At 41.1% G+C, this 13,658-nt stretch overlaps 2 protein-coding genes across 3 annotated transcripts; both read left to right on the top strand.

Moving 5' to 3' along the window:
- The first annotated feature begins 1,953 nt into the window (after positions 1 to 1,953).
- On the top strand, positions 1,954 to 12,002 carry LOC103364995 (putative methyltransferase DDB_G0268948). The gene is made up of 6 exons (XM_008292313.1): positions 1,954 to 2,516; positions 2,623 to 2,783; positions 3,226 to 3,442; positions 11,137 to 11,237; positions 11,486 to 11,623; positions 11,766 to 12,002. The coding sequence occupies exons 1-6, from the start codon at positions 2,406 to 2,408 to the stop codon at positions 11,854 to 11,856; spliced, it is 819 nt and encodes a 272-aa protein (XP_008290535.1). The 5' UTR covers positions 1,954 to 2,405; the 3' UTR covers positions 11,857 to 12,002.
- LOC103364994 (uncharacterized) lies at positions 4,019 to 9,568 on the top strand. Of its 2 annotated transcripts, XM_008292311.1 has the most exons (7): positions 4,019 to 4,356; positions 5,002 to 5,114; positions 5,266 to 5,426; positions 5,851 to 6,067; positions 7,067 to 7,170; positions 7,903 to 8,040; positions 9,035 to 9,568. In XM_008292311.1, exons 2-7 carry the CDS (start codon positions 5,004 to 5,006, stop codon positions 9,129 to 9,131), a joined length of 828 nt encoding a protein of 275 aa, XP_008290533.1. In that variant the 5' UTR covers positions 4,019 to 4,356; positions 5,002 to 5,003; the 3' UTR covers positions 9,132 to 9,568. The 2 variants fall into 2 exon arrangements, with proteins under 2 accessions (XP_008290533.1, XP_008290534.1); XM_008292312.1 differs by lacking the exon at positions 4,019 to 4,356 and having other exon boundaries at positions 4,902 to 5,114.
- Positions 12,003 to 13,658: the final 1,656 nt, after the last annotated feature.

The raw sequence follows: 13,658 nt of genomic DNA, 5'->3' as shown, positions 1-13,658 counted from the left end.
AGCAAAAACCTCAGGAGTAGCCAAATCGATAGTCTGTTACAATTTTTGGTTTTTATAAAGAAGGAATGCTCTTGTGAGCTCAGCAACACATAAAGGCCTGGAAGACCGTGGAGGACTACTGCAGCAGATGATCGCAGATTTCTTTTCTTGGTGAAGAAAACCCCCGTCACAAATTCGAAAACACTCTCGAAGAGGTAGAAGTGTCGTCGTCACAGTCTGCAATCAAGTGAGGACTTAATGAAGGTTTTACCTAGAGATGCAAAACATCGGTAACACTCACAGGAAGGACGGATCGGACTTTACCAGAAAACATATAAAAATGTCCTGTTCTGGAGCAAGATTCTTAGGACAGATTAAGCTGGAAAAGAAGAACATCCCACATCATCTGTCAAACATGATGAAGGTGATGTTACGGGCGTGTACAGCTGGTTCCCTGCTGTTCACTGATGATGTGACAGAAGTGGCAGGATGAATCCAGTCATGTACAGAGCTACACTTTCTGCTCAGAATCACTCAAGTGCTGCAGAACTGACAGGCCGGTGCTTCAAAGCACAGATGGATGGATGAACCGAAGCATAGAACAACCCAAGAGCTTCTTAAGGCATAGAAAAGTAGTTTTCCTAAATTGCAGAGTCAGTGACCTGACCTCAACCCAACTGAGCTGCTGAGATCAAACTGAAGGCTCAAAACCTCCCAAACGAGCAGCAGCTGAAGGCGGCTGCAGCGACAGCATCGGAAAACCTCTCAAGGGAGGAAAGACAGCATTTGGTGACGATCGTGGGTTCCAGAGTTCACCTAACCCTTTATAAATAAGGTAGCTTGTCCAATTACTTTTAAGCTTGAACTGAAGCTGACAGTCTGCACCTCAGTCACATCTTGGTTGTGGTTATGCACAAGAAATACAACAACTGCATCTCCGTCTGAATACTTAAGGACCTGATTGCATGTACAGCTGAATGCAGGGACACCGACTGTACTGGCTACATGTATTAGATGTTCTTAAATACACTGAAGTCCCATTGAAAGAAAGTGTCTGTTTTCTGAAATAAAAATAAAATGTGTTGAGTTAAAATGAAACAGTTTAAAGCTCTGACAAGTTAGTAAGTGGGCCGTCTGAGCTCAGATTGCCATGATGACAGTTTGTGAAAACACCTAGTTCAGGGTTTATCCTGAATGAAACTAAGCTGTAATAGTCCCATGAAATGCAATAAAAGTGTGGCTGGAAAAAATATGTCTTTATTCCATTGTTAAAATTATGTTGTTTTAAAATCTGTTTTTATTCTTTCTTTAACAACATACTGTTATTTTATTTTAAAGATTTTCCCTGTTTTGTAAAATCATAGATAATAACTAGTAAATATTACATTTGACAATAAATTGCTTCTTTTTTAAAAAAAAAAAAAAACTGTATTTAGATCAACAAAAACATAATTATTACACAAGATATTTGGTCAATAATTTTGTAATTTTGTAAATGGTAAAATGTCCCTTTTTTGTCAGATTATAGATATGTCTAATAAGAATGTACATATTGTCTATATCACAAATCTGTATTGTTATAAATAGTAATTTGCTCTTTAACAAAGTGTGACTGGAAATAAATGCAGTTTTATTTTATTTAAATCCACTTTTAAAAAGCACTTTTTTTTCTTTCGTTGAAATTTTTGAACATTACAGGATTCCATAATTTTTCAAACATACGTTTTAATTGTCGATGTTTTGTTTGTTTTTGCTGGATTTTCTAATTAGCTTATTTTTTACAGTGTGTGATTGTGTTAAACAAAAGAGAAAACCATAAACTATGTCTTGTCATGCAAACACATGCATTTCTGTGGTTGAAGAAGTTTTGTTGCTGAAACTGAAGTGTGTGACATAAATAATATGTTACTATTGAGCACTACAGTTATATATTGTTCATGAAAGGGTTAAGCAGGAAGCCCTGCCTCTGTTATGCATTGTCCACAAATCTGTCGCTCAGTTATCAAGACACAGTTACTTTTACTTACTTACTGTAAAGGTCTCTGTGGCCCCATGTTTAAGACTGCAGCTTGATTTAATCTGTCACCGACTGTTAGTGATTGTTTCCCTGCCCGTCGGTTTTATATTTAAATGGTGTGGAAAACTCCGCTTCGGGAGGAGGGGGAGTCAAATACTGGCAAGAGCTCAGGGTGCAAAGTGCAGGTTGGAACAGAGAACTGTTTTAACAAAGGCTTCGGCAAGAAGATAAGACTATGCATGACTAAAGAGAAGATATTAAAGGGTAGGGGAAGAAACAACGGCAAACACGAGACTGAAGGACAACAAAGAGGAACTTTGCTCAACAAGGAAGTTCGGTTTGCAGCGGAGGTTAGAAAAAAACGCGACCAGACACGGAACAGAAAGAGACGAGTTGAAAAAACACCCTTATGGCATACCAGCTGTTTGAAGGGAAGAACCATGCTTCCCTCTACCAAAAGTATCGCTTCACACCTCCAACTGAGCTCATAAACATTATTGTTCAGTACTTAGATAAAAAGGTATGTGTTGTGCGGTACATGTTATCACAGCACATGAAGCCATATCTTTTTATTATCTCATTCTATGTCTTATTAACAAGTATTTCACATCTGTTAACGTCGGCAGAAAGGCAAGCCACATGTGCTGGCAGTGGATCTGGGATGTGGAACGGGCCAGCATTCTCGACTGCTGGCGCCGCACTTCAAAGAAGTGGTGGGCTTGGACATCAGTGAGTCTCAGCTGGAAGAGGCCAGAGCTGTGCCAGGCTTCCCCAACGTCACATACAGGTGGGACTAAGCCATGCTAACAGTTTATATTCTACATGACAGTACGAAGGCATGAGTAATCTCGCCTTCCTTCTCTCCAGTAACTCTGAATACATGTGTTTTTCAAATACTTTAACCTTTATTTTGTGCAATATAATATCTCTTAATATTTCCTTTAAATATTTTACAGTATTGCAACTCTTAAAAATATATTGGATTATAAATCAGCCACTCAAAGCACTTTAATAATCATATACAGTGGCTTTAATATCTGTTTACGAAGACGTGGTGGACGAAGAAGATGCTACTCTTCTTCCTGCTACTCAGGAAGTTCAACCTTTAAAGAGAAATTTTGGGTTCGATTAACGGCGACAGTCTTCGGATGCCACCAGTTGGATGTTTAAGCTTTATTTTCAGCCGCTCAGATAGGACTATCTGCAGCTACACTCTTGATGTGTTGCAGAAAGGGGTCAGCGGAGGAGCTTCCGTTTCCCGACGGCTCAGTCGACTTGTTGACGGCGGCGACAGCAGCCCACTGGTTTGATCAGACAAAGTTTCTGGCTGAAGCAAGTCGGGTCCTGAAACCCGGAGGCTGCATTGCATTGGTGGGCTTCACCGATGGCAACAGCAAATTCATCTACCAGAACTGTGGAGAAAAACTCTTCCAAATCTATAGAGAGGTACGTGCAGCACGAAAGGCCTCTGGCTGCATGTGAGTGGTGTTGCAGCGGTACCAATATCTAAACACTGAGTTAATGACAGACGGAAAAAGGTGGAGCAACATGGATTAATGATTTTTTTTTAAAGCTTAGCCTTTTTTGGCTGCAAAACACTAATTTGGTTTAACTGGAAGATTTATGAAGGGATAGCTCACCACGCTAAGCTGGCCCCTTCCCGCACCGGGCAGCGGTCCCGGTGGTGGAGGCCCTGAGTTCGAATCCCGCTCAGGGCTGATAACACTTTAGGGCTGCAAGGTGGCGCAGTTGGTAGCACTGTTGCCTCGCAGCNACTCCACGCAGAAAGATTCCGGTGCCCCCACCGGGACGCGAACCGGCGACCTTCTTGCTGCGAGGCAACAGTGCCACCTTGCAGCCCGAGACTGCATATAGATTCTCTTATTTTGACAGTTTTGCACCAGCGGGGATTGACGTACAAGCACACGCCCTCTCCCAGTGATTTGCCAGTGATTTGTGCGTCACGATCAAGCCGGAAAGGCTGACCAAAACCATCAATTTCAACATCATGAATCAGATCGTAATCCTTAAGCCAGGTCTCAGTTAAAGCGATCACACAGGCATCCCTGTACTCCGAGATATGCTTCACATTCGCTTGAAGCTCGTCCACCTTGTTCCTCAAAGACTGCGCGTTGCCAAGGATAATTGAGGGGAGCGGTAAGCGGCGGAGTCCTAGTCTCCGCAGCCGCTGACGCACCCCTCCTCTCCGGGCACGCTTCCTCGTTCGAACCGCAGTCTGCTGCCGCCGAGGGCTTCTGGATCTGTGAGGGGCTGTTTGCCTCGCTGCCTCTGGTGTGCCAGCCGGTCTGAACGAGAGCCTCCAGCCCGATTCCTCCGGATCTCTGGCGGGATACCATCAGGTGAAATCACTGCCCCTGAATTGCTGCAGTTGATAAGAAAGTCACGGCTGTATCTGAGCCTGTCAGATCGGTTGCTCTGCTGGACGTTGATGGCAGTCCCAAGAGCGACCAAGTTCAGGAAAAAAAAACACTGACTAAATCCATTATGACTCCGGTATAAAAGTGTTAAAAAGACGACACACGGGCGTTAAAACCACAGTTCCCACAATCACTCGCACACACTCTTGCTGCGTGTCGCCATGACCAGCGCCACGCTTCCTTGATCCCTGATTTCCATTTAATGTTATTAGCACTACACAGATTTCAAAACGCACAATGCTGGTTCCTCTTATGCACAGAAAAAAAACACTTAGCATATTTTGTAAATAAGTTTTTTGAAGTTGTCTCTTTAAAGGCCTCAATTATGAAACATTGCACGTATGAGTGGAAGTAATGGGACCTCCCAGTTCTCAGGCACCCCGCTGTGTCAGTCTTTTGTTTGTGTGTTAGTGTGAGTCTGTGTGTGTTTGACTGCTGCCAGAAAAGAATTCAGTCTCTTCAGTGTGGAGGTTTGTGCCTCTTATCTGGAAAAAAAAACCCAAAACCAACATAAGCTTGTGCGCTTTAATCTTTTTTTTTTTCTTTTTTTTTGATACCATCAACCAGTCATGGCTCACCGTCTGTTTGAAGGCAAAGAACATGCTGCTTCCTATTGGAAATACAGGATCTCTCCATCAGATCATCTAATGCAACAAGTGCTTGACTTCTTGGAAAAGCGAGTAAGTACAGGTGGCAGTAGATGGTAGCTCATGTGTTGGTAGTTTGTTAAGAAAGTGTTGCAGGGTAGAAATAGTTAAAAGTGTCACTACCAGTTGGTAATGCCATCGAAGTTTTCCGGAAAGCCACATAACGTGTCAAATGTGCTGTCAGAAAGGTCGGCCCTTTGAGCTGGCCCTGGACGTGGGTTGTGGTTCAGGGCAGGGAACTCTGCGACTGGCCAAACACTTTGCCTCTGTGGTGGGGACAGATGTGAGTCCTGCACAGCTGGAAGTGGCTTCACAGTTTGCTAAAGAGCCAAACATCACGTATAGGTAAGCATGGACCAAACAAGAGACTATATGACACAGCATGTGAAAAACAAATTAAATGTTTTGTATTTAGTTATTTTTCTTGTATCATAATTAAAAGCTCTTGTTTTTTTTTTTTTCATTTCTGTAAAGTGTGACATCAAGCAAACCTAATAAAATGTGTGATGAGATGTTAAGAAACCATCACAATGACCATCACATCATTTGTTCAGCTCTGTTAAACTACTTTGCTGAATCGTAGCTCAAGCAGAAACAATGATCCGTCGTCAGGGCCTCTCAGCGTGACCGACTTTCACAAAACAAGGGTCACATTGTTCCTGCCTGAGCTTTGAGCTGTCAGAAGTATCCACAGAAACATCCTGCATGCTGCTCCCGCTAAAGTTGAAAAATGACTCGGTCAAGAGTTTTGCCTTCGTTCCGTCTTCAGACGGTGTGTTGCCGAGGAGCTGCCTTTCGCTGACAGCTCAGTGGACCTGGTGACGGCCATGTCTGCCTTCCACTGGTTTGACAGGCCGCGCTTTCTCCGGGAGGCCCACAGGGTGCTGAAGCCCCGCGGCTGCTTGGCTCTGCTCAACTACACCATTGACATGGAGCTCAGCTACCCTGACTGCTGCTCGCACACACTGAACCAAATCTGCAAAGAGGTACTGGCAGAACAGTCACCTGACAGAAGTTATGAAAGATACACTGATGTACATGTGACTACAACTGCAAAAACAGATAGACTGTCAGGCAGTACTGTTACCACAAGTATATATAGTTATACAGTGTGTACATATTATCAAACTGTGCATTTACAGTACAGTTAACAAAGTCTAGGATGCCTTAAAGAGCTCTCTGTTAGGTGCCTCAGGATGAATTTATAGCCATGGATGAAGCAGATTTGAGAGTCCATTTAGGGAACACATCCTGTCCTGCAACATCTCAAGATTTAAAAATCGGAATTATTCTATTCAGTGTCCAGAGACGTCACTTTATGAGTTTCAATTCAGGTTACTTCTGTCTTTGTGAGTGCAGAAAATAACTGGAACAATCTAAAGTTGTGCTAGTTTACTAAAATAAAGACAGCCTTTGTGTCAAAACATGAGATGCCACAATTCAGATATGATCATGTAGTAAATAAAGTTGTGGGAAAATAGACGCTAAATATAGTTTTTAGCCATTTTAAAGTTGGTGAAAGCAAAAGGGGTGAATCTGTCTCTGCATCTGTCTCATCTGACTGATTCTACTGATGTAGTGGAAATAAACTGCACATCACCATCTTCACCCTTAAATCAGCTGTTTGTTTTTTTAAATTATTGTTATTATTTTATGTCCAGATTAAATCATTGCCTTGAATTTAGAATGAGCAGCATTACCATCTAGTGGAAGCTTTTGGTAAAACAGTCTTTACTGAGAAGGACAATTGTTTCAGTTTAGGTAAATTGCAGCAGGATTTTGTGAATGAAATTGGGAAGCACCAGTTAAATTCAGACAACACTGAAGTCTGTATTACAATAGAAGAAATATAGAAATAGCTACATGTTAAAGCATCTTCATTATTGCATGAATAATCCTGCATACGATACATCTAGTTCATATGCTAACAATGAAGTGATGAAAATTAATAATCTGTTGACTCATTTTCTGTTATATTTCATTAGTTTTATGCAGCCTTGCACCCATACCGCAACCCCTGCCTTGGTGCGAGCTCCATTGAGTTGTACCGGGAGTCATATGAGTCCCTTCCTTACCCTGACAAGGAGTGGTGAGTGACAGCATGGCTTTGTTTGGTCCTATGTTAAATGATAATTGATCCTATGTTAAAACATGGTCTGATATGTAGCTCATAGATCTGATTTTCACTACCTGTCTCCATCCATCCATTATCTATACACCGCTTGATCCTCACTAGAGGTCGTGGGGGGGCTGGAGCCTATCCCAGCTGACTCAGGGCGAAGGCAGGGGACACCCTGGACAGGTCACCAGTCTATCACAGGGCTACACTTAGAGACAGACAACCAAGCACACTCACATTCATGCGTCCTACGGACAATTTAGAATCACCAATTAACCTCAGCTTGTGGACTTGTGGGAGGAACATGGCAGGTGGAGAACATGCAAACACCACACAGTGACACGAACTGGAGAAGTACTTGCTGCGAGGCAACAGTGCTACCAACTGTGTCACCTAAAGGAACCTTATTCACCTTTAATTCTTACCACGTCTCTCTCAAAATCATTGAAATATTTTACAAGGACAAATTTGACAGGTTTCCTCTCTGCTTCCTTTTCCAGACTGTCTGTAGGAAACACTGACATGTCAAAGCAGTGATGCTGCATTATGCTCTACACACTAAAGAAAACAAAAAGACATGTATTTCTTTTGCAAATTACATGTTCAGGTTACAAAATCTAAAAAAAATCCCTCATCATATTTGCTGTATATATAGTACATATATAATACCTCCACTGACTGTATTGTTTTTATGTGTAACAGGCAGGAGTGTGTGTGGGACAGAAGGCCCATGCCGCTGTCCGGCTTCATGGGGTTGGTTGAGTCTTTCTCCAGTTATCAGGCCATGCTCAGAGATGATCCCCAGAAGGCCACCACACTGTCCCAGGACATCTGTCAGAGGTGAGCTTTGCCTTCTGCAACACACATGTAACTCAGTATACACACACACCGTCAAGCCATAACATTAAAACCAGGTAAGGTGAATGAGCCATATGATGTCAACCTAATCTGAAAAAAGCTCCCACTTGACCCGCTAAGTCAACAGATTTTTTATGTGCAAAACTTCTAGTGTATTTAGTTCAGCCATACAAAATCTTCCCCTTATGCTTTGAATATTTCCAGGCCCTTGAGGTGCACGGGGGCCAGGCAAACATTTCTTTTAAGTACGGGACACAGTCACATGAAATGTTCAGGGCTGAAAAACAAATTTAAGATCTGTTCAAAACTGCAACCAAATCAAATTCACATCCACATTTTTTCTAAATGCAACTTGGAGCATTAATAATTGCGTGGAGCAAGCTGTAATTAGAAAGAAGGTAAGATTTTGCATGGCTTCATTTTGGATTCTAAAGTTTAGCTGCTCAGAAACAGTTCAAGGAACATGATGAAGAGCCTAAGGTGTTGACCCAGCCTCCAAATTACCCAGATCCCAAAATGATCAAGCATCCATGGGATGCATCCTAACAAGCCTGATCCACAGATGCCCCAAAGGTCCCAAACAATTTGCTGCCAAAGTCCTGGTGCCAGAGACACCACAGGACACCTCCAGAGGTTCCATTTTCATGCCCTGATGATCCAGAGCTGCTTCAGAGACACAAAGGGGACCCACACAATGTTAAGCAGTTGGTCTGAATGTTGTAGCTGGCTGACCGTTTATATGAATATATGTATGATTTATATATGTAGTTAAATATTTCTCAGTGCTGAGGTCATACATGTCTGTGGCATGTCTAATATGAAAATGAACCTAAACATGTAAACAAGTTTTATGCATGATTATGTAATGTTTTGTGAAAAAAACATATATTTTGAAGGTTTAAAGTGGTGAGGTAGGGTTTCTTTGTTCTGCTGAACTCCTCCCTCTGGTTGAATTCTCCTGTGTTCCTCTCCACAGGTTCATGTCTGTAATGAGGGTGACCTCTGCAGAGACAGAGGTGGTGGTGGCTGTCAAGTATTTCTACCTTTTGGCCTGCAAACCACAGGAAGCCTGATTCCTGCCAACTCCTGCACTTCTAGCAAAGTCATGAACCTCATTAAGGACACAGGAACACAGAAAGTTGATTTCATCGACTTTTCTGTGTAAATATGTTTGGTTTTTTTTGGACATTTAAAATCTAGGTAATGATCCTCTGTTTGCTGTTCCCTACTAATATGTAAACTCACCGTTTTGGACAAATGCTTCTCATATAAAAGAGTGCTTATCACTTTGCTGTGGAGCGTTAGATGAGAAAATACCTCCCACTCTCATGTCTTTATGTTGAATATATGTAACCATCCATGTAGGTTTCTTTTGAATACTGGTGTGTCAATGCAAAACATAATGGAATACATATATGGATCTGTTTTCCACGATAGATCCAGTGGTCGTATGACCTCATGATTCATATTTATATTTTTCAGAGAAATAAAAGTGCTGAAGTAAAACACCTGTTGAAGCATTGCTGTATTGGTAATGCTGTAGCAGTTTTCTGCCTCTTTCGTTTTTTTTGTTTTTTTTTTAAATTTGGGATGCAAATGGGCATGTTCTAAACATTAATCGACACCCGTTTATGTAGCTGGAACTGACAGCAAAGAAAATGTTGGACCACTCACACTTGTTTTTTTTTTTTGGTATAGATTAATCAGCTAATGTATTAAACCTTTTCAGTAAGACCATGATTTGCATTAAAAATAAATAAAAAAAACAAACAAAAGCATATTAGCTGTGTGTGCACAAATATTGACAAGAATCTCACGTTTGTAGAGCATTTANTCTGCAATTAAGCAGTGTGTTCATTTTGCAACCTCAGCTCTCCTTATGTAGGTCAAGCACACCCTATAATGAATAAATGAATAATTAATAGAAGCACTGCACCGTATACCTCCCCGGCTATATTATGTGTTATTGTACAGCATTGTGTCTTTTGTTTTGCTTTGTTGGGATTGTTTGTGTTGTTGGTGTGATTGTTGTTTGTTTTCCATTTGTGTTCCCATCCTGTATTTAATAAATAAAAGTAAGATAAATGAATGTAAAAACCCTAATCAGGGCTTCAAAGGATAGATAAATACTTGCAGAGTTTCTATCTTTCTGTATTAAGTAGACGGGACATAGTTTGTCTAATTTGGCATAAAGACTAAAGTAAAGGGGAAACAGGTCGTCTTGCTCTGTTAAGTGGTAAAAAAAACCCCAACTATATTCCAACTAAATGAGTTTATAAGTAAACTTGTATCACTGAAGAATGGTCTGGCTGCACCTCATTATCATTCTGCTACATTGAGCCCAAAACACTCTGACTTATGGTTATTTTTATTTATTTATTTTTTTTCATCACAGTTGTCTTGGATGGTGCTAAGCCCAGGATGCAGTGATGGTACCCCTGCAAAAAAAAACAAACAAACAAACATTATAATATAAAAACCTTGAGCTCCTTTTGAAACTGGAGTTACAAGGTGCTTTACAAGAAATAGCAAAAATGAAACTTAGAAGAAAGACAAAAGAGCATTACAAAATAAAATACTATACAAATGCCTGGTGGGTTTTTAAATGTTTGACTGACTGAGCTGTTCTGACAGTGAGGTGGTGTTTGTTCCACAGTGTAAAGGTACCGTCATCTGCCTTTTTGTTTTAAGCCCAGTCTATGCAATCTCTAACAACGGCTGACTCTCTATTCTGTGGGGTATAGATGCAGAATAAGCTGTTAAAAGTTCTCAGACGTAGAGTGGGGCCAGACCATGTATTGCAGAACAGACAGAAAACCTAAAATAGGGTTGAGGGGAATTATTTGGGGAAAACAGCTGCATGAACACCAAGAAACAAACAGTCCTGCCTTACTGCACAATCTTTATCAAATGTTGCTATGTGGAGATTGGAGACTTTATACCCACAGTCTACATCCGCTGAGTCAGACTAGACAGCATCAAACCTGGCAACCTGGCACTGGTCAGTCTACTTCCTGATTTGACATCTGCTTTTTAAATATCTTAAATTGCTGAACATTCGTATTAACTCACTTTCAGGCAATCCAGGAGCTGTTGCCGTATATGAGCGAAAGAGTATTTCTATGTGAGGGTAAGCTGGAAGAGCTGTACTCTGCCATCCCCTTTCCAGACAAAGAGAGGTAAGTACAACACCTACCTGACCTAAAGCGACGTCTGCGATGGCAGAATACAGAACCATTGTCTGCTGGAACCATCAGACACAGTGTTAAGTTGAATATCTGCAGTATGGCTGCCTCATTGCCTCATTTCCTGAAATAAACTTGCCATCTTAACTGTAGCACACTAAATATTTTCTTTACAAAAAAAAGTCAGTTAGTCATTATTGCTAGTCTTCATGGGCTTTATTTGTTTGATATCAATCCAAAAGGATTGATTGTTTTCAGGAAAAGTTGTTGATCTCAGTGAGGAACCTGGTGGGCTTCATGGAGAGCTGGTCCATGTTCCAGATTTACAAGAAGAAAGACCCCAAACGTGCTGAAGACCTGCTGGCCAACACTCAGAAAAGGTCAACCACACGTTCAACTCACATTCAGAAAGTGTTAAAAGTATTTGTTTTTGTGGTCAAATCATCTTCAGACTGTCTGAATATTGTTGTGTGATGCTGTCTGAAGGTTGAGCTGAATGACCAATCGCTGTATTCCTCACAGGTTCCTGGAGCAGATGAACGTCTCATCTCCAGACACTGAAATAGTGAGAGAGATGGAATATTACTGTGTCCTGGCATCCAAACCAAAATGATCAACACTGAAGCGCTGCATGTGTGTTTGTGGAGACAAACATGATGTGTGTTTGTTTGAGAGTTGTTGCAATTTAAAATTTATAAAGATTGAAATCACGATGCGGTAAGGAGCGTGCTTGTTGAATAAACCATTGTTCCCTCAGTGTATGACTCCTGTTCTGTATTCTACAAGGATTCTCAAACACAAAGAATGTTTCATTTTGCAGTGAACTAACTCCTCAAACTGTGTCCCACACCACAGCTGATCCCTCCGATGCTCACTGAGCGATTACATAACTGGGAACAAAATCTTTTGAAATTTAATGTGCCTACTGCTGTTCACAGATGGGGTGCCTGGACATTTTGGTTTAAATGATTTTTTTAAAAAATTATATCTATTTTTTAGCCAAGCTCTTGAGAACGTGACACTGTAGGTGGCACTTTTATTTATTATAACTACTTCAATACCTCTTTCTTTACTCTTGATATAGAGAAGTTTTGGCGCTCATCCAGTCAGTTTTAGAAGAAACTTGACACTCAGATGATAAAAGTTTACCATCAAACTTCATAGTAAGTTTGAAAATAAAACAGTGAGACTTTCATCGACTGTCAACATGATCACTTAGTAATCCTGTAGGTGTAATTTGCTTTAGCTCTTCAGAAAAAAAAAAGATTTACATTGCAATTGTTTAGGGTTATAAGCATGACTGATTGATTTATTCTTCTTTTTGATTTCTGGAGGGTAGCATAAATGTTGTAGGATGGAGACAGACAGCTGACAAATTTAAAGCGAAAACCCTAATTAAAGCTGCAAGCAGCGTTGGACGGACGTTCGCACTTCCGTGCGTGTCGGACGCGACACACGTTGTCGTGCAACGCATGTTGGGGTTGTTGCAGAAATGCGCTCTGGGCAAAATGATAATCACCTAACCATAACCCTAATCACATTTGAAGTAAATACAGTCAACTGGCTATCCATCCATCCATTATCTATACACCGCTTGATCCTCACNAACTTGCTCGATGTGCTTGCGTGGTGCTCACAGGTGGAATGTTTGGACCGAGCCAGGCAAGCTGGTTCCCATTGTTTCCTGTGTTCATGTGCTGAACGGAGCAGACCAGCTGCAGACTGTAGTTTTACATTCACTGTGCAGACATGTGTGCGGTGTACATCTTACTTATCTAACTCTTCTAAAAAACATCAAAGTATGCATTGCTATTCATATTGTAAAGCTGTACAGACAGTATGATCGACTGTTTCTTTATTGAAAACACTCACATATTTACAGTTACACTGCACAACCTGTGCTGTAACATTCCTCCTCTGAGGAACCCAGACAGATCAGTGATCAGGTGAAATACACAGAAACAGTGCCACAGTTGAATATTGTAAATTATCTTGCATGTAGTCTTTCTAAAAAATAATAATAATAAAAGTCAACAAGTGTAGTATTTGGAGCTACCAGGTACCACTAGAGGGAGGCATTTGATCAGAAGTCCAACAGATCACTGGCACGTTTACTGCAGAGAGGTCACCTTCCTGTTGATCTGTGACCTGGCAGCGGACCAGCATCGTGGGGAGAGGCCTTTGTTTACTGGGAGAGGTCACAAAGTGGAAAGTGTGCAGTCATGCCAAATAGCTTTCAATGACCGGACAGACTTCCTTTCAGGTTTTGCAGCTTAGAAATGATCTGAAAATAAATAAATAAACAAATGCAATACCATGTGCTTTTTCTCTCTTCACGTGTTCATCTGATCATGTGCCACACAGGACGGAGAGAAATGTACTTTTACTAGGAGGTGTAAATGGAACTTTTGTGAT

This window comes from Stegastes partitus, unplaced genomic scaffold (assembly GCF_000690725.1).
Source record: "Stegastes partitus isolate 25-593 unplaced genomic scaffold, Stegastes_partitus-1.0.2 Scaffold801, whole genome shotgun sequence".
Lineage (NCBI taxonomy): Eukaryota > Metazoa > Chordata > Actinopteri > Pomacentridae > Stegastes > Stegastes partitus.
This window is presented reverse-complemented; position numbering and strand designations above follow the sequence as displayed.